General features: G+C 44.6%; 1 protein-coding gene across 3 annotated transcripts in view; it reads right to left on the bottom strand.

Moving 5' to 3' along the window:
• CCDC50 (coiled-coil domain containing 50) overlaps nt 1–18814 on the bottom strand; it is a 149231-nt gene that overhangs the window by 10484 nt on the left and 119933 nt on the right. For all 3 annotated transcript variants that reach the window (XM_079315063.1, XM_079315062.1, XM_079315064.1), the window contains 4 exons: nt 10347–10409; nt 8889–9018; nt 4413–4503; nt 1821–1938 (listed from right to left, as the gene is read on the bottom strand). In XM_079315063.1, coding sequence (XP_079171189.1) covers nt 1821–1938; nt 4413–4503; nt 8889–9018; nt 10347–10409 — 402 coding nt within the window. The remainder of the gene's footprint in view (nt 1–1820; nt 1939–4412; nt 4504–8888; nt 9019–10346; nt 10410–18814) is intronic.

Genomic DNA, 18814 nt, shown 5'->3' with positions numbered 1-18814 from the left:
TGGGTATCTCAGGGTGATTAATTAATCAGCTTGTTCCTGTGGCACCTTCCAGAGGGGCCATGTAAACACTCCACAAACCCTGGCAATACTCTGTGAAGCAGCAAGGCACTGAGTGAATAGAAAAATATTTTTCATGGCACAGACACTTCTGGGAGGAACCCTGCCTATTCTCATGTTTATTTTTCCACTTTTCAAGAGCTCAGATTGCTTTGGAGCAATAGGCTTAATCCACATTCCTCCTGGATGTGCATAAATTTTACCTCAGTCTCAAACAACTAGAAAAACAGTCTCAAAAATACACTCTACCCCCACCAAAACAAAAGAAACAAAACAAGAGATTTTTGTTTGTTTCAATTTACAACTAATGAGGACAATACAAACCAAGGCTGCTGAAGCCTAATCAAATGGTGCTCAAGTAATTAAGATTTCCCAGAACAGCAAGCTAGATGATCCAGGCATAAAAACCACTCCAGTCCTTTACAGCTTTTAAAGAGTGCAGATCAAGAGCAGCAGTGCTGTAAGTGGCCAGGCAAACACCTCCTACCTCACCTTCAAAATTACAGATTACTGCAGGAAGAAAACTTAGAGCCACAAGATGTCCTGCTCTCCAAATCCACACCACAGTCTTTCTTCAGGAAGTCACAAGCTTTGTCAGCTGATTTGTTACAAAAATCCATCCTGTCCTACCATCTCTGCACGTACACTGTTACCTATGTTGTATTTTTTCAGACTTCTCCCACTTAATTCTGAAAACCTGAAGTATGGGTTGGCTGTAAGACTCCAAGATCAATTTTTCCCAGCTTTGTACATGTAGCAGGACTTGTGATATGAAGCTTCCACTTGGTACTGTTTTACACTTTTGAACTTTGTGCTTTGTACTTTCTTCGCTATCTTTGAACTTCTTCCAAATTGAAACTAAAATACTTCATGTAAGTTCAAATAAAAGACTAAAACTGCCAATGGCATTGATGTTAAAATGAGAAATGAGGTTTGATCTTCATCTTCACAATCTGGTAATCAAAAGCAACCCATCTTTCCCATCACATTTTTGAAGAAAGAACACAGGAACCACCACCAGTGCACAGCAAAGCCATCCCCAGATTGCTCCATAATTAAACACACCCTGATTCTCTCCTCCCAGTTTAAAGAAAGTCTGTATTCAATCACAGAAGCTGACCAAAAGGAAGCAATAGAGTGCTGTGGATCAAATAATTTCCAGATTGTACAGTCCCAGATGATAATCACAGCAGAGACATTCTGTGGAGATGACCTTGTTCTTCAGTAAGTCATTCAAGGCAGTTGTGCTAATTTTACAGCTTGGGTACATACCTGCCAGGAGCTATTTATGAAACACATCTCCATGAACCAGCATTTATTCCTTCATGCAGCAGAGCCAGCATCACAAATGAGCACATGGAACCATTTCTCTTCAAATGCAAGTATGGAATTTATCCAGCATTTCTTCCCCACACCCTTAGTGTCACACAGCAGTAACTGGTTTATCAGCCACTGTCTTTTTCCATAAGCACTTTCCAAACATGCATGTGTGGCTGTACTTGCACGTACACACACCACACTCCCCACCCCTGTGTCCTTCAAGGACAATAAAAACTATTAAATTGTCTTCTCTCCCTTTTTTTTTTTTTTTTAACTAAATACTTTCTGATTATAAAATAATCTGATTCTGACTCAGAAACTGATGCAATGCTACGGTGCTATACACAGGACTGTAGGATAAAGGGAGTTTCCTAAACAGTTGTCAGACCACCAGGTTCACCCACACTGCCATGATCCTGACCTTTCATCTTGCAGACACATACCTGCATTTTCTGCATAATAGCTCTCTTCATAGCCTGTGTGTCCCTGGGACTCTGGGTAGTGCTTCTTGCGCTTTTTTTCTTCCTGCAGTTCTTTCTGTTGCAGGAGACGGGCAATATCCTGCAGAGATGGAAGATAACAGACATTAAATCACCATTAAAAAGTATCTCCAGATTCTTTTATTAAAATTCTTTATTCAATTATTAAAATCCTTACCAAAAAAGAAGTTAAATTTTTCAGACACAGAAACAACAGTTACTCAAATTCAAACCCTGGGTTGGATGAGGCTTTCAAATTGATGGGTGACACAAGGGACCATGTCAGCAACCTGTATTCAACCTCACCCAGGCCCACTGCTGAGATTCCAACATTGTGGCAAACTCACAGGTTCCTGCTCCTCCTTCACACAAGCCTGCTAAGCCCTAATGGCCAAAGCAGGGCAGAAGGGACAGCATGTGCAACCTCAGGCTTTCAGCAAGGGTTTGGAAGTCACAGAAGTGCACAGCCACTAATGGGAGTGGGCTGGATCTCCCCCCTGCACTCTGCCAAGGAAAGAAAAAACACAGAGGTAAAGAGTATCCAGCTAAAGGCACTTCTGACTGGAAGGAGCTCCCAGAGCAAACCATGAACTCACTTCACACTGGCTGTAATTTGCAGGGACTACAGGATGCCAGGCAGGGAAATGCATCAGTTTGACAGAGAGAGACTTGAAGGAAAAGAAAATCGAAAGGACATTAGGAAGAGCAAACTAGGCACAAGGCAGGAGCACAGTGGGGACTGCAGCTGTTTGTCTTCTGTCACAGTTTTGGTAGATATGCCAAAGAGAAGAGCACTCCATTTTCCTAATTGGTTTTCCTTCGAGATGACTAATGGATCAACAAGGCCTAGGAACTGCAAACAGCTCCCTGGGGCTTGCTCCTCTGAGGCCCAGGAGCTTGTGAGTCAGTGAAGCCAGCCTGGAGCTAGGGAGAAAAGCTGGGAGATACCAGCAGGGCATGCTGCCCCTTTGGATGCTATTCAGTTAAGCCTTCCTAATCTTCAGGACCTTTACAGAGCCATGCATGTAAAATGGACACTGCAGGCAGGAAAGGCATGGCTGAAATGCAAACTAAGAGTCAACACCCTCCAGAGCCAAGCCAGCACCAGAGGACATTGGATGGCTGCTCAAGTACAAACTATTATTTCAGGATTCAGGTAAGATTTGCTCTGAAACCAGCTTTGTGGAAAATATGGGGATGCCACAGGCTCCTTCCAAAAAAAAAAAGAAAAACAACAACAAACCAATACAAACCTCCACAAACTCTTTCCCCTGAAAGGATTAACCTTTCTAGCAAGTACAGTAAGTCTATAAATATAAGAGCTAAAGCACATTATCTCCAGGACTGAGACAGCTCAGGACTTGCAAATCCACACAAACTACTTCTTCCAAACAGGATTCATAAGCAGGCAGGGCAGGCAGGCTTAGTGCTTCATTTAAAAACCCTGCACTCCAGAAAGGATCTTCCTCAGTCCTCAGCTACATTTCAGCCACACTTGGGAACTTCCCACGTACCAGCAGGAAGAGATAGAATATTTATGACTTCTCCTTGCTTTAAGCCACAGTCAGCTGAATCCTGCTCCCAACTGCAGAAGATGGTCAGCAGGCAGATTTGACAGGTTGCAAGGACCTGCTGTCAGGCTGCAGACATCCCTGCAGTTCTCTACACAAAGCAGGAAGGAAAGGTGCAATTCCACAAGTCAGCATTAGTTCTGCATCTCCTTCACCTTCCTGATAAAAATATGACAGATTACTTACTACCTTACTACCTTCTAAGCACAAATCCTGCAGCCAAAGTGTTCCTCCCACCCTGTTATCACAAGCTCCTCTTGGAAGCCAAGCCCTTTGCATCTGTCTGGGCAGCCTTTTGCTTGGAATTAATGGTAGAAGAAGAAAATGAAGTCTTGCAAAAAAACTCCAATGCATCTGTCAGGTAAGGGCAGATTCTTATTTTTGGCTCTTCCAGGAAATACAGTCTTCCTACACAGAGAATGAGGTGACCAACAACCAAAATCCATTGTACACTATGAACAAACCACACCACCCACTCTCAAGCAAAAGCAGCAAAGAAACATTCTGAAGTCACAAAAGGAATCTACTAGTAAGAAACTGCAGCAGGGTGTTCAGGCTGTGAAAGACTAAATTGAAGAGTGAAGAAGTCAGAAAGAGATTGTTGGGCTAAGAGTTCTGCTGAAATCTTTTCATCAAAGACAGTACCTGTCTTCCTGCATTTGAGAAAGCAAGAGGTCTCAGAGTGCATAAACAATTACAATTCCCACAGTAGGGCAATAAACACCTCAGCAAGACTTACCTATTACTTGCCCTCTTCATTAACAAGGCCACTGGCATCAACAACTCTTATGACCCTTGACTGTAAGGACTATGACTGTATCTTATTCCTGTAACAGGACTCCCCAAAATCTCTGTGCATACAGAGATCTGTCAGGACAAGGACTGCCACCATGCAAGCCAATTCCTGTGGCTACTGGCCAAGAAATGTCTGCCCTGAAACAGCTGCTACAAATAACCCTGCCATCCCTGCAGCTTTAAAGGTTACCTCGTCTTTCTCCTCTTGCCTGCGGCGCTCCTCCGCTTCAAACGCCAGCCTCACTTGGATTTCCTGAGCAATCTCACAGTCCTGTCGCTCCCTAGAAGGCAAGGAGACAGGGATTATAGGCAGCTGAACTCACAGGCATCAGTCAGCCTGGGGAAAGGGATAAAAGAGCTAAAAAAATGCCCACCTGATTTACACAAAAGAATTATTACTCAGTGTTAGTGCAGAGCTATGAATCCTCACCAGGGACCAGGACTGCCTGTACTTACTGGTGGCCAAATTTAGAGAATGTTTCCCAAAACATCCACAGAGTACAAAGCAAAAGAGACTCATGGGCAGATTGCTAAGAAAGAAGATAGGTACCACAAAATAGGGCAGGTCAAGGTAGTGCTCAGGAGTCTGCAAACAACCTAATTCTGCTGAGTTTTTGTACATGTGATATCAAAGGAGAGGTTCAAGGGTATGGTTAATGCAGGCATTTCTGGGAAGGGCTTTCCTGTAACCAGGAACGAGAAATGCCACCGAGGTGGGACAAGACACAAAAGCAGGACCAGTACCAAGAGGCAAGGGAGCAATGTGTCAAAACAAGGGGGAAGGAGCCACTGCCATAGTGCCAATAAGGATGCAGGAACACAAGAAGTGAGGAGATCAGAGGGATCAGAGCAATTGGGAAATGAGGGGTTTGGCTGTGCAGACAGACCAGGAAGGCTGGAAAGCATCTGCAAGAACCCTGCCATGCTCAGCAGCACGCTCTGATGTCCAGCAAACAGGCTGGAACAAAGCCCAAGGATTCCTCAGAGCAATTCAGAAACGGGCTGGGGGATTTGAAAAGAAAGACTAAAAGCTCTCTCTTTCAGCACTGTTGAGCTTGAGCTAAAGAGCAGCTCTAAACAGGTCAGAAAAGTCAATCCCTGCAATTGCAACTACTGAAATGCAAGGCAAAGGAGAACAGCTGGGAGCAGCAACAAGCAGAGCCTGCCTTATTAGAACACAGTCATTTGAAGAATACACTGACAATGATCAGATAAGTGATGAGAAGAGTGGAAGACAAGCAACTGTAGCAGACTGAGCAATGTCAAAACTGTGCTATGTGGGCTGGAGCAACTACTTCTAGATTTGAGCAAAATCTAAGCATAAATGACCTAGTGAATCTGGAGGAAAAGGACTGGGAGAGAATCTAGGACATGAGAAGAGGAAGTTAAAACATTTTAGTGCAGACAAGCACTTTTTGTTGCAAAACCAAGAAATGTGGCATGGCTGGAGCAGCCAGTTCTTTTACAGAAAGTGAAGGAGAGAAGAGGAGGGGGGGATATGTGGCAAGGGTGGAGAGGAAGGACAATGCAACAAGAGGGATTCGAGGACAGATGTCACTAAGAAACAACTGATTTGTCATAGGCAAAAAAGGCACACACAGCAGGAAGGAAAAGAAGTTATTTCTGCCAACAGCTCTTTGGAAGCAGACTTGCAATCGGGCTGGAGTTATCAATAGGTCAAACACCTTAGGACACAAGTTTCTTTCATCCAGGTAATACAAGGTAGCAATCTTTGCACGTGCCTGTGTGTGCTTTGTTTGACTCTGGGGAGAGATCTATTCAAAGCCACAAGAGTTCACACAGCAGCAAATCTAGTTCTTGAACCTGCTTTTTAAAAAGGGACCTTGGCAAACACAGCACCAACAGAGAACAACAGCTCCCAGGAAGACAATAGCTGAATTAGCAAATCCTAGGGAGCAGGCTCCCAGTGAGCCTGGTAGTGGATCCTTTACAACCCCAGGCTCTGAGGACGTGAAACCAGGTAGAAAATAAGTTAGAAAGGTCAGACACATCAAGGCATTGCACGTCTCCAGTTCCCCTGGCACCTGTGAGCCAAGCTAAGGTGCCAAGTTCATCAGCACAAACTGACTTGCTAAATGCTTAAAATACATCCTATTGCAGACAAACAGGACAGAAAAACAACTAATCATCTTTCACAGCCAAAGCAACAAGGTCATTGCCTCTCTGTTAGCAGCAAAGAACACCAGAATTACTGCAAACACAAAAGCATTTCCTTCTTTCTGATGACACATCTTGGAATACACCACATCAATTCCTAAGAACTGAACAGACACAGAGGATTAGTTTAGGGGGTTTATTGCTCAGCAGTAATTAAATACTGAGACTTGATCAGTTAGACAACATAAACAAGATATTAACTTGTGTGAGCATAAGAAAACAGGTTCAAGAGCTTTGACAGTTTTTCTTGTCCTCCTGTTTCCTTAGTGTGAGCTCAAGTGTCCATCAGACCCCAGAAATCAGACAAAGCAGCATAAACATTCCCATTTCTGAATACTCCACTCACAAGTCCTTCACTCCTGGGCAGCCAGGAGTGTTAAGAATATTGGGAAAAACTCTACATGAGTTTATAAAAAAAAGAGAAAAAAACAAAGTTTGTGTGATCAGAAAGCTCCCTCCCATTCACTGCGACTGCAGCTACTAGTTGTTGCCAAATGAGGGAGGAAAAAAGGCAGTTTAAGGGAACTGTTCAAAGGAACTGTTCACATCAGTGCAACAGAGCTATCACAGCACTGGGAGCAAAACAAGGAAAGAACATACTTTCACACTATTTTATTTTAGTCATCTTGCTACTATGCTTAGCAGTGTGCAGGCTGCTCAGCTAGATGCAAGGGATGCTTTTAAAGAAGCACAAAAATCAGGTTTGATGCTTCCCTTAATTCTTAAAAAGAAATGTTTCCATTCTCTCATCTTCACAAAGATAAACTTATCTCTCATTTATCTTCTTTTCTGAGAGAAATTAGAATTTGAAAGAGAGAAGAAAGCAAATAAATTTGAAGAGCTTTTTTGTTTCCCGTTTCTAAAGACCCGTTAGTTCTGCCCTCTTACTCCTCCCATCACCTTGTAGCATCACACTGTCCCAGATGACACAGAAAGCAGCAACAACAGGGATTATTTTGTTGCCAAAACATGCTACTCTTGGACAAGGGAGAAACAGTGGGAACATACAAAGAATTAAGGAAGAAAAAGATCCAATTAACAAAGGATGCCTCCAACTTCTACTATTCTTGCAGAAGAGTTCCTGCTCTCAGAAGCAGAACTGCTGCTGACATATTTTACATCAGCAGCTCTGTCTGTGCTTTGGCTCACAAAGTTTGTAAATCCCATTTTACAGAGTCCTACAAAAAGAAAATTGTTTGCAGCTCCTAGCAAGTAAAAAAGAGGAATCACGTCTGCCATACAAAATCAATTTTTTGTTGTCATTTACTCACTCACATCTCTAATTGGTAATAAAGACAAAGCTATTAAAAAAAGCACAGACTTGAGAGATACATATGCACATAAGGTCTGTCCCAGTGCGCTGGGAACATTGGAAACAGTTCCTGATCTGTCACACCCCATCTTCAACACTTTCATGAGCCGCTGCTTTGAAGCCAGTCCTGTATCTCCCACATCTGCAACACAGAGCTCTTCTGCTCTGTCACTGCTCCCATCAGATGAGCCACCCTGTGAGAGACACTACCAGCTGCACCTAGTGGGTGGCATTCCAGAACCCAAGAAAAGCCAGGAGCCAGTACAGCTGCTGGGAGATTCATCCTGCCTTGCAGACCTTGTATTTGCAGGGACTCCCATCCAGCCACCTCTCACCTCAGTGGGATCTGGCTGAGCCCTGTTACATCCAATGCTCTGCAAGTCCACTCTGGATTGGAAAGCACTGTTTGTTTTGCCCTGTGCTGCTATATTTCACTTTCACACCAGTTTCATAGCTGAGAGCCGTGGCACACAGAGAGCCAAACCACAGGGTTAAGATGTGGTGTGTGGGGACTGAGCAAACCTGCATGGCAAACTGGATCACTCATTAAACACCCTCCCACAGCTGCTGCAGAAGTCAGTGACTGCAAGAAAAGGCCTGTCCCCCAACACCCATCCCCACTGAGCCACCCTGGAGCAGCAATTCCCCTTCCCAGGTCATTTCACACTGAATAGCTGCAAACACACACAGGGCCTTCCAGCTGTCAGCACAGCAGGACACCATACAGCATCACACTCAGCTCCTCAACAGCATTCATCAGGCACAGGGCAAACACACCAATAGCTGCAATTCCCACACCAGGCAGATTCCCTTGGTAGCACTGGGTGTTTCTGTGGCATGCTTCCTTCACTCCCAAACTTCATCCAGGGACAAGGTTAACACATGACCAAGTTCTCCCATTTTGACAAGCAGTACAATGGGAAGGGCTCCTTCTGATCCACAGGCAACAGTATCTAAAGCAGGATGGGCTCCAGGACCACCCTCTTCCACTCTGTTCTCATTCCTCTGTGCCAGAGCTTGGTATCAATACTTTTACAGCAATGGACAGCCAAGTAAAAAAGAAACAAAAGCAAAAGGCTGATGAACCCACACACTGACTACTCAAAGCAGCTGATATTAGTGCTCTGACCAAATGGGACTAGCATTCCCATTGCAACATCTCCAGCACAAACTCACAAGTCTTTTTGGTGTTTCTGGATTTGAGCACGGGCTTTCTTATCCTCCTCTTCTTGCAGTTGCTTGGCCATCTGCAAGTCATGTTGCACCAGACGATTACGCTGAACATTTGTGGCCAAGTGATGCTCAACTGGAAATAAATACAGACAAGAACCCTCAAATCAGGCTGCAGAACTTCACTGCATGAACAAGATAAACCAAGTGGGAGGGAGATTCCAGCCCAGAAAGGAAGACAGATCTTGGCAGGGAAACACCAAGCAATCTCTCTAGAGGTGGGAAAGTCCTGAACTGAAATTATGCTAGCAGCTTGAGATTGCCTCTTTTCAGCACTGAGGGGGCTGTATATGTGTCTGTTACCAAAACAAGTTCTTCATATATTAACACATCCAGGTTTACAGCAAATGTTTTTTAGGCTTTGAATTTCATTTTCTGACCACAGAAAAATCACCCTAGATGAATGAAGTGGGTCTGGGAGGGCCCACCAGAGGCCAGTGAGCATAAGCTGAACCTAAACCACTTATTATTGTTACTTCTCTATTTGTTCTCAAGAACCTCTACAGAAGAAAACTCCTCTCACTCTCAGCAGAATCAGTTCCAAAAATCTCCCTACCTTTATATTTAGTAACAGAGCAACTTAGTGCTCCAGTGAGTCCTTTACCATACATGGATTTTTGCCTGCCAGAAAAAACAGCTACATGAGCTGCAGCCCAGAGTGGTCTTTAATTCAGTGGTCTCGGGTTCCAGCAGCAAGGGCATGAGCAGCTGCACCCTGGAGCAGCAGGAATGGCATTAGCACCAGGTACTGACAGACACCTAAATTGGTGAGAAACTGATTAGAGAGGCCACCACACCTGAAACTGCAATGTAAACATACCCAAAGTAGCAGATAAGCATGTTAAAAAAAACTTTAAAAAAAAAAAGAATAAGTGCACCAGTCACTTTGAAGTTCCTGGTTGTACATTTTTTCCTCCTTTATAAACCCCTCTAGGATACAGCTGCCCTACCTCAAAATGTCTGAAAAGGAAGGTTCTTTTCAAAAGGCAGAACACTGGCAATGCTGAAATAAGTAAACAAACAGACCTCTCCTGGTTCTACTTCAGGTCAGACTATAAAACTTGAAGCTTCCAAATTGCTAGTCATTTCTAAAAACCTTGCACAGCAACAAAACCCCAAGTGCACTCCTACATGCAATTTTATCATGAACAGCATAAACAAACTCAACTCTAAAGGAGAGCACAAAATTGAAATATGAAATGCAACTATCTCTGGGGTACAATGTGAGCTGGAGCAGAGAGAAGTGTAGTGTTACAGGACAGTGAAGACAGCAATAATAAACTGTATTCCATTAAAAGGAAAAAATTAAATAAAAGCAGGAAGCATTTTTCTTAGCAAAATCAAATAAAGCCAGATATATGCTGGGACAAGCTTGCTTCAGTTCTGAAGACCATTGCTACTTACTCTCTTGTTCCTGTAAATTATGGGCCAAGGTATGATCTTCCAGAATAGCAAAGTCTCGGCATACTGAACAGGGAAAGAAAGTAAAGAGAATTAGCATCAGAAAAACCAAAAACACACCAAAAAAGCATCAAAAAGCTATGTCAGTCAGGGGAACATAGAGACATACGGACTTCTGACACACTTTCTACCAGCCAAGGTCTGGAATTGCATTTTTCCACCTCCTGCCATCGTGTCTATTTCTTTGTCCTTGTTGGTATAAATGCCTTCTCCACTCTCCCCTCAGCCTCCACTTCAAGAACAGAACAGCCCATGCTACCACTGGATCAGACCTTATGTATGAACCTCTGTATTCCATTGAAACAGAATATATATTATATATTTATACCAATGTCCACACTGACTGCATTCAGTTAAAACCAAGGGCAAGCATTTGTGTTTACTGTGACTGCCTGTGCCAGGTTGAAGAGTCTGAGAATAGTATTTTCATGGCACAAAGGGTATGTGCACACTGGCACCTCTCCAAAGCTGAGCAGACTGAGCTCCATGGCTCTCACTGCATGGCATTTCTACCAGCTCAGGCATCACTTTCAGTTGTTTCTTTTAAGCTTCACTGAATGCTTAAAGTGCAGACGCTGGATTTGCACCTAGAACCCAGATAAGGGATCAACCACAGCATTATGGGCAGGGATAAGTACAGATTCTTCAAAAAATGCTGAAAATGACCTTGAGACAAGTGCAATGGGAAACAGACAAAGTCCCTTTGGCACCAGTTTAAAAGCAGCAGATTTTTGCCAATGCCTATCACTTTCCCACTTCAACTTTCAAAGGAATGCTCTACCTACACTGTAGAAATACACCAGAGTATATTTTTAACTTGTTATGAGAGGCAGTAGGACAACAAAACACAAGGCACATGCATACTGGGACAGGAAGAGACCCACAGCATCAGCCTTTTGGTGGCAGGTTCACATCAGCTTCTCTGTGAACCAAAGACACACAGTGACCTGTCCCCTCAGACTGCAGGAGGGTCCCCTTTTCACACATCTGCCAGACCTGGGGTTTCTACCTGCTTCAAGCAGGATTTAAGGCAGTGGCACCAAAAATTTACACTAGAGAGGTCTGCCATTTAGTTTTCCCTCAATGTGATAAGCTAAGAATCTGAACAGCATCCACAGAGGGAAGTATCTCCCACTTGAAACACATCTCAAAGTAGAAAACTACAAGGTGCTTCTGCAGCTGCAAAGGGAAGTACAAACTCCTCCTGCCACACTCCACTGGAAAAACCTCTGGGGAAGACAAAGATTTCTCTTTAGCAGAGCACAGACACAGCCTAAAAGATAAATCAAAAATCACCCCAAAACCCCCAGAATGCATCAAAAGTACATAAGGGGAGTTTATGAGGATTCTGTTTGTGAAATGGTTCAGAGTCAGAAAAGATAAAACATTTCCATCACCACAAAGGAAATGAGAAAGCAGCTGCATTTTCCCAAGCCATGATCCCACAAGGCTTTCCTTTTCTCACAGATGCACATGCTCCACTAGAGAAGCTCAAGACATTACTCCACACCCAGGTATCCTCACAAAATATCTGGAAGAGTTTCTAGTTGCCTGTACCCAGAGATCAGATAATGCTTTACCATATTCAATGGAATTTTTGGTTCAGTCTGCATTGAAGGGTGTTTTAAGATGACAAAAGGTTTTAACAATCAGAGCAACACTTCAGGCAAGGACAGTGACACAGCAGGGTGGAGATGAGGACAAAGGTTACATTATCCATCCCACAGTGGCCCACTTTAAGCATGAACAAATCTGGATGGTGTAATTAAGGTTTTGTTGTTGCTTTTTTCATTGCAACTTCTTTTAAAAAAGGAAAGATGATATGAAACTCGATAGCATTGAAATGCTTCCAGTGGCCATTTCTGTACAAAGAAAGAAACGTTGCCTTGAGCCACAGATGTGGAAAAGCCACGGCTGAGTCACGGGCAGCAGTGCTATTCACAGGTGACAAACCCAGAGTTCTTGGTGGTCACCAACACATGCTTTTTATAGGGTAGGGCAAGAGAATTGTGCCCTAGAGGCTAATTCTGTGTAATGGTACCAGAACAACTATGGAACATCTACCTTCTGCTCACAAGAAGCATCATCTGGCTTGCTGGAAGGACAGATGCAGTTGAGAGGTTGCAGCCTTACCATGAGCTCAGAGCTAATCAAAGACACAGAGATAGTCTGCACAAATCTAGGGCTGCCATGTATTCAAGAAGCAGCACTTGCTCTTGACTGTTTAAAAAACAAACAAAACAAAAACAAAAAAAAAAAAAACCAAAAAAAAAACAAAACAAAAAAAAAAACCAAAAAAAAAAAGAGAGAATGGGGGGATGGGGGAGAAGTGTTATTTTTAACTGCAGTAGATCTCTGAGCAAGCCCACAGCACAGCTGTCTGAACAGCTGTACCAGCAAGACAGGACAGGCAGCACAGGAGCAAGGACAAACATTTCAGAGATACACTTTTTTTTTCTTTTTGTATAAGTATCACTGCTTTGAGAAATGCTTACAAAAGTACATCCTAGCCCTTCCCCAACCCATCCTACACAGGCTCACACACTGCTCTGATCCCTGTGGTATTCAAGAGCTGTTCTGTCAGTCAGTCATGGTGCTGACAGTGCTGGCAGACCTTTGCTCCATCCTCCCCACAAAGGCACACGAGCATAGGAGGACTTCAGCTTTGTTTTGGCTTTTTTTTTATTCAATTCTACCCACACCCAGACACATCCCTCTGTTTGGAAAAACACAAATTACAGAAACATGTTTGGCACATGGGTGAGAAAGTGGGAGGGCCATGGTAGGACACTGCTCCTTGTCTTTTGACAGTCTTGCACCAACCCCAAGAAAGTCTCATCTCTGTCACTGAGCTTATTCCTACAATGCAGCAATGACTGGTTAACCCTTTTGGATGGAGAGGCCACTAAGAAATCCTAAAAAAAGCATGGGCTCAAAATAAAAAGGTGAAGTCCATACAGACTCGTGTTGCACAGACAGGCCTGCTTCTTCTAGCTGCTCCCCCAGAGAAGTGCTGAAGTTGTCCATGGGTCTCCAAACAAAAAAGCAAAAACAAACTCCTCAGATTCTCAGTTCTTACAGGCTACAGCTGAAAACTGCTGGATGTCACAGATGTAAAGCAGGGACAAAGGCTCCTGTTCAGCTTGTTTTGAAGCTCAGTGCCTGGCCAAGAAGTTGCACCTTTCCTTGTGCCACTTCCAGATCCTGACCCAAAGCCAGCTAGGAGTGCCATCCCTAACACAGCCACACAGCACCCAGACCTGAGGCTGTGCCCTCCCACACTACACTGGCAGAGCAAGTGGGGACACTGCCCTGCCACGAGTCACCAAGCTGCAGGGCTTAGACATGAATAAAGGGGCTGCTGGGTCTTGAACCAGTGATTTAACCCACCAAGGTTTAGTACAGAGAGAGGGAAGCTGGACAGTCACCAGTGATGTGCACACTCAGTGTCTGGGTTCCCTGGTGCTCCATCTCACAGAGGACACAGCACAGAGCAGACTGGTGGGGACCAGCAAGCACTGGGTTAGTTCACACACTTGGAATTATCTGAGCATTGCTGAAGAAGCCATTTGGCTGCACACACACTCCTGTTACAAACCCAAACAGACAGCTCAAGCACACAGCCCTCTCTTTGTGCTGCTGTGGCTGCTGGCAGGGCAGGCAGCACAAGGCCTTTCATCACTGTCAGAAACTTGGCTGGGCTGGCTGCCTCCAGCTCATCTGAGCACATTATTCTCAAGTCCCATCAGCCTGAGAACAACGTGCTAAGGAAGATGAGAACATCCCATTACTAACACAACGAAGCACTGTCAGACAGCCAGGTGGCAAAGGATGGGGACACCTGCACCTCCCTAGCAGATTTGGGGCTGATGGCAGTGCAGAACATTCCCTCACAACTAGACCCAGTACCCGTGGCACTGAGCCAAGCATGACAGCAGCTGTAAGAGAGGCCAAGGAAACCAATCCTTGAAGACTCACATCCAACGATGAGGCAACTGTAGAATAATTGGAGATGTGTACTGGGCAGGCATGGTCTGAAATTTAAGTTTCATCAGCACTAGTTCTCATTCCCTGCCCAGTCTCAGCAGGGTACAGCACAATCATTACTAGGTATTATGTACACTGGATTTGTGCTGAGAAATAGGATGGCCCCAATGACAACAGACTCAATTTCTGCTCTCTGAGAGGCTTCATATTTAAGGGGAAATAAATCCATTTCCTTGCTCCCTAATTGTATGTCTAAAAAAATGAAAGGTGAGATTAATATTACCTTCACTGTTGCAAATTAACTTGACTTCCCATCCCTGGGCCCTGGCTGGGAGCCACCAGGCAGTCAAACAAGCAGCAAGGGTGCAATCAGAGCAGCTACAACTGGCAAGTCCAGTGAAGTGTGGAACATTCACAACAGGTTTACCATACTCTGATTCAGCCAATCTACCCTGGGACAGCAGGGAGCAGGCCAGGAATACACTCTGGCACAGCTGTCAATAAAGAAATGCCTCCCCAGGAATGCCAGTGGCTGCTGTGGCCAGCAGAGGGTCAGCTGAGGAAGATGAGGGCAGAAGCATCACCCTTAACAGCAGTAGGATCCAAAACCCACGCATGGAAGAGGGAGCTCACTTGTCTTGAGGAATCCTCGAGGGCCCCTCTGCAAGCTCCAAGCACAGGTCCTCTCCTCTGGTAGTTCTCACTGGAAATATGCCTTTTTGTGCACTGGTGCATCTGAGGCTCTTGGAAGCATGGCTGCAGCTCCACCTTTATGGCTACATAACAAAGTCCCTAGGCACAACAGCTCAGCAAAATTTCATGAAATAACCTCTTCCATTTTATACTCTGCCACCCACCTTTCTGCAGCATTACCTCAGCTCCACAGCTCAGCATTTATAACACCCCAAACTGCTTCAAACAGATTGAGGTAACCACAACAGAGGAGCAAAGGCAGCCTTAGATGTTGTTAGTGATACTCAGGTGTGTGACAAAGAGGTAGGTAACACCCAAAAATGGGTGGTGTGGAACTCACTGTCTCAGCAAGAGGTCAGCCCCCACTGGCTTTTCAAGCAAGGTTCACGCAAAAAAAAAAAAAAAAAAATCCCTCTCACTTCTGCCTGAAGGCTTAGATCATGTTTTGACATCCACTGCAGGTCCCAAGGGCCCCCTTTGTTCACATGGCCCATATAACGTGTCCAGGATACAGGCCAGGTCAATGACCCAGGCACCACAGATGCATGTTCCAAGCATTTCCTTGTGGGTCTTAAAAACCATCTCTTGCTCCCCACCCCCTCCACTCCCAGCATTTTCCCGTCAGCATTGTGTGCTGGGTAATTCACAAAATAAACTAGGTGTGAGTCATACTTAGTTTAGACCATCTGCAGTTCTTGAATTCTAATCTGAAGGACAGGAGGGAGAGGAAAGAAAAAAAAGTAACATGAACAAACAGTATCATCAGCTAAAAATCATTTTTTGGGCCTACAGAGTTGATCAATTAAGGGCAAGTAGCAAATGCAGCCTTTTACAAGCCAGTGGTCTCAGGAGGATGCCTGAGTTATGCAGATTCCTGCAGAGTAGAAAGCAAGTTGGGATCTCTTAGAGACTCTTACCAGCAGGGTCTGGTCAGGCCACTCCAGGCCAAGTAAGTCTCCAAAATCTGCACATTATTTCCCTGAAATAAAGCCAACCTGACCAGTAGTCACCCAGCAGGGGGTGAGGGGCTGTCCTGATTGCAGCTTCCAGATAAAACATGCAACTGGGACATTTCCTTCCCAGCCCCAGCAAAGCTGCTATGTGAGACACATGGCCCAGCCTCAGCAGCTCCCATTTCTGCCCTGCATCTCCATCACACCAGGAGACAGCTGAGCTCCTGCTACCACACCTGGGTGCTGACAGAGGCTGGCTAGGACACGTCTGGCTGCTGCAGTTACACAGATGGCATTCCTAGGGCCTTGTTCACCAGCCCCCATCACGCCAAGGAAATCAGAAAATCATGCAGGGAGAAGGTGGATCCCAGACAGAGGGCAGGTCTGGGCAGCCTGAGAAAGGGAACAATTTCTGTTCTCAGCCACAACACAGAGATGGGAGCTATATGGCAGCACAAGGAGACTGAGTGACTCCATGGGGAACCAAACTGAGGGGTCTCAGCCTAATTCTCTGAAGGGTAAACATGCAAAATAATAATAATTAAAAATAAATAAATTACCAAACCACTATGTTGTTTTTTTTACTAGCTGTCTTGGCCTGGAACCTAAGAACATCTTGGGATCTGGGAAGGAGGTTATCCTCTGCTCTAAGCTAAATGCCTTGAGGTCAAGGCCATGAGATTTTTGTGCTCTGTCTGCGCCATTCTCCAACAGTAAACTCTCACTGGCCAACAATGCTTTAAAAAGGAAGACTGTGGGTATTTTGGACTCAAACCCTCAGAACTTCATTGTATTTTTTAAGCTTCCTTGGGACAGAAATCATCAACATTCACAAAATGCCTTCTCCAAGGCTACTAGTTTGGTAATCTCACTCTGTAAAGAAGCCTGCACACTACCACAGACCAGTCCTAAAACTGACAGAGCATCTGCTGAACACCTCAAAGCAGAAGGTGAAGAGCTTGCAGTGTAAACAGGAAGCTGGAGATTCTCAAGATAGTGCAAAAATAGCACAAGACACCTCAAAAGGTTATTCCTTGAGCAAGCCCCAGCCACAAAATTTGGTAAGATTTATAATTTTGCTTTTCTACAGAAGGCTGCCATGTTTTTCATCACTGGATAATTCCAACCCACATGGTTTCATCTGCAAGGTTTCTAAATAAGAGCGAGTCTCCTTATTCCCAAATCTTAAAACACAACCCTTGGGTCGAGAATATTAAAGACCATCTCTTTGACTTCCAGAAGAAAATGCTGAGTTGGAGCATTTCAATCACCAAATCCTAGAATAACTTAGGTTGAAAAAAACATTAAATCATCAAGTACAACCATTGCTCTGGCACTGCCAGGCTCACCACTAAAGAATATCCCTTAGTGCCACATCTTTTTAAGGACATCTTTTTAATATCTCCTAGAATGGTGACCCAAATACTTTCCTGTTTCAACCACAGGTCATCCTTATGCTGAAGACTTTTTTTTTTTTTTTTTTTTTTTTTTAAATATCCAATATAAACTTCCCCTGACAGAACTTGGGCCAGCTCCTCTTGTGCCATCACTTGGTACTTGGAAGAAGAGGCCAATGGCTGCAAACTCCTGCCAGGGACTTGTAGAGAGTAATAAGGTCTCCCTAGAGCCTCCTATTCTCCAGGCTGAAGATCCAGGCCAGGATGGCACTGGCCTTCTTGGCCACCTGGGCACACACTGGCTGGTATTTAGCAGGGTGCCAACCCACACCCCCCAGGTCCTTTTCCACTGGGCAGCTTTCCAGCCACTCTGTGCCAAGACTTTCAGATGTACCTAAAAATGGCATTGAGTCTTAAGAAGTAATGACACCCATGCTTTTAAAATTCACCCTTTTCAACCATGTCCAGTTGGGTCCCCAGAGACAGAGTACCCTGATTACAAGAACTGTTTAATAATCCCAAAGTCCTACAGCCAACATTGCTGTTACAGCTGCTGTTTTCTATGCAGGGGCTCAACACACAGAACATATTAACACTTCAAAGCAGAGAGCAGATAGATTATATGGTATGTGCTAATGTCTGCAAGTCATTACCTGCCAGGCTCAGAATACTCATCTCCATAGAAATTTCTTGATTGCCCCAATGTCCATCTACCTGTCCAGGACTGCCTACACCCAAAAGATCACCAGTGAGCTCAGCCATTGCAATGTGCACCCACCAGTAACAGCCAGTGGACAACTACAAGATCTTCAAGGTAGGTACACACTTGTCAGGGATGGCTTGGCTGGTTTGACACCACAAACAACAGACATCAGGCAGCCAAACACTTCACTCACAACATCTCAGATGTAACTGACTCTGTGTATGGATGAAGATAATCTCAACCATCAGTGAGAACAAAAGCTGTTTGTGCAGTTCATCCTCTCCAGCATTTGACACAGCTTCAGTTGACTCCGCTAATACTACATGTGCTAAAAGGAACAACCAACAATAAAGGCAGGGAGATGTTTTCCTAGAAATCAGTTTTAACCACTACCTCCCAACCATGAACCACAGCAAAACAAACAACACTTGACTTCAACAGCTGTGCTTCACCCTCACTTAGCCCAAAGGCAAACTACCACACACATCACTGGAGAGCAGGGCTGGAGCTGCCTTCACCAGGAAAGGGCAAAATCCCTGGCCCATACAGTCCCATGAGCACCACTGCAGCTGTAAAACACCTTCAGCTGTGCCCCATGGATCACAAGATAGCCCTTTTCTGGAAGCTTTTGTGGTTTCTTTCACAGACAGAATGCCATGGCACCTTTAGCTGTAAGCC

This window comes from Erithacus rubecula, assembly GCF_903797595.1.
Source record: "Erithacus rubecula genome assembly, chromosome: 11".
NCBI lineage: Eukaryota > Metazoa > Chordata > Aves > Passeriformes > Muscicapidae > Erithacus > Erithacus rubecula.
This window is presented reverse-complemented; position numbering and strand designations above follow the sequence as displayed.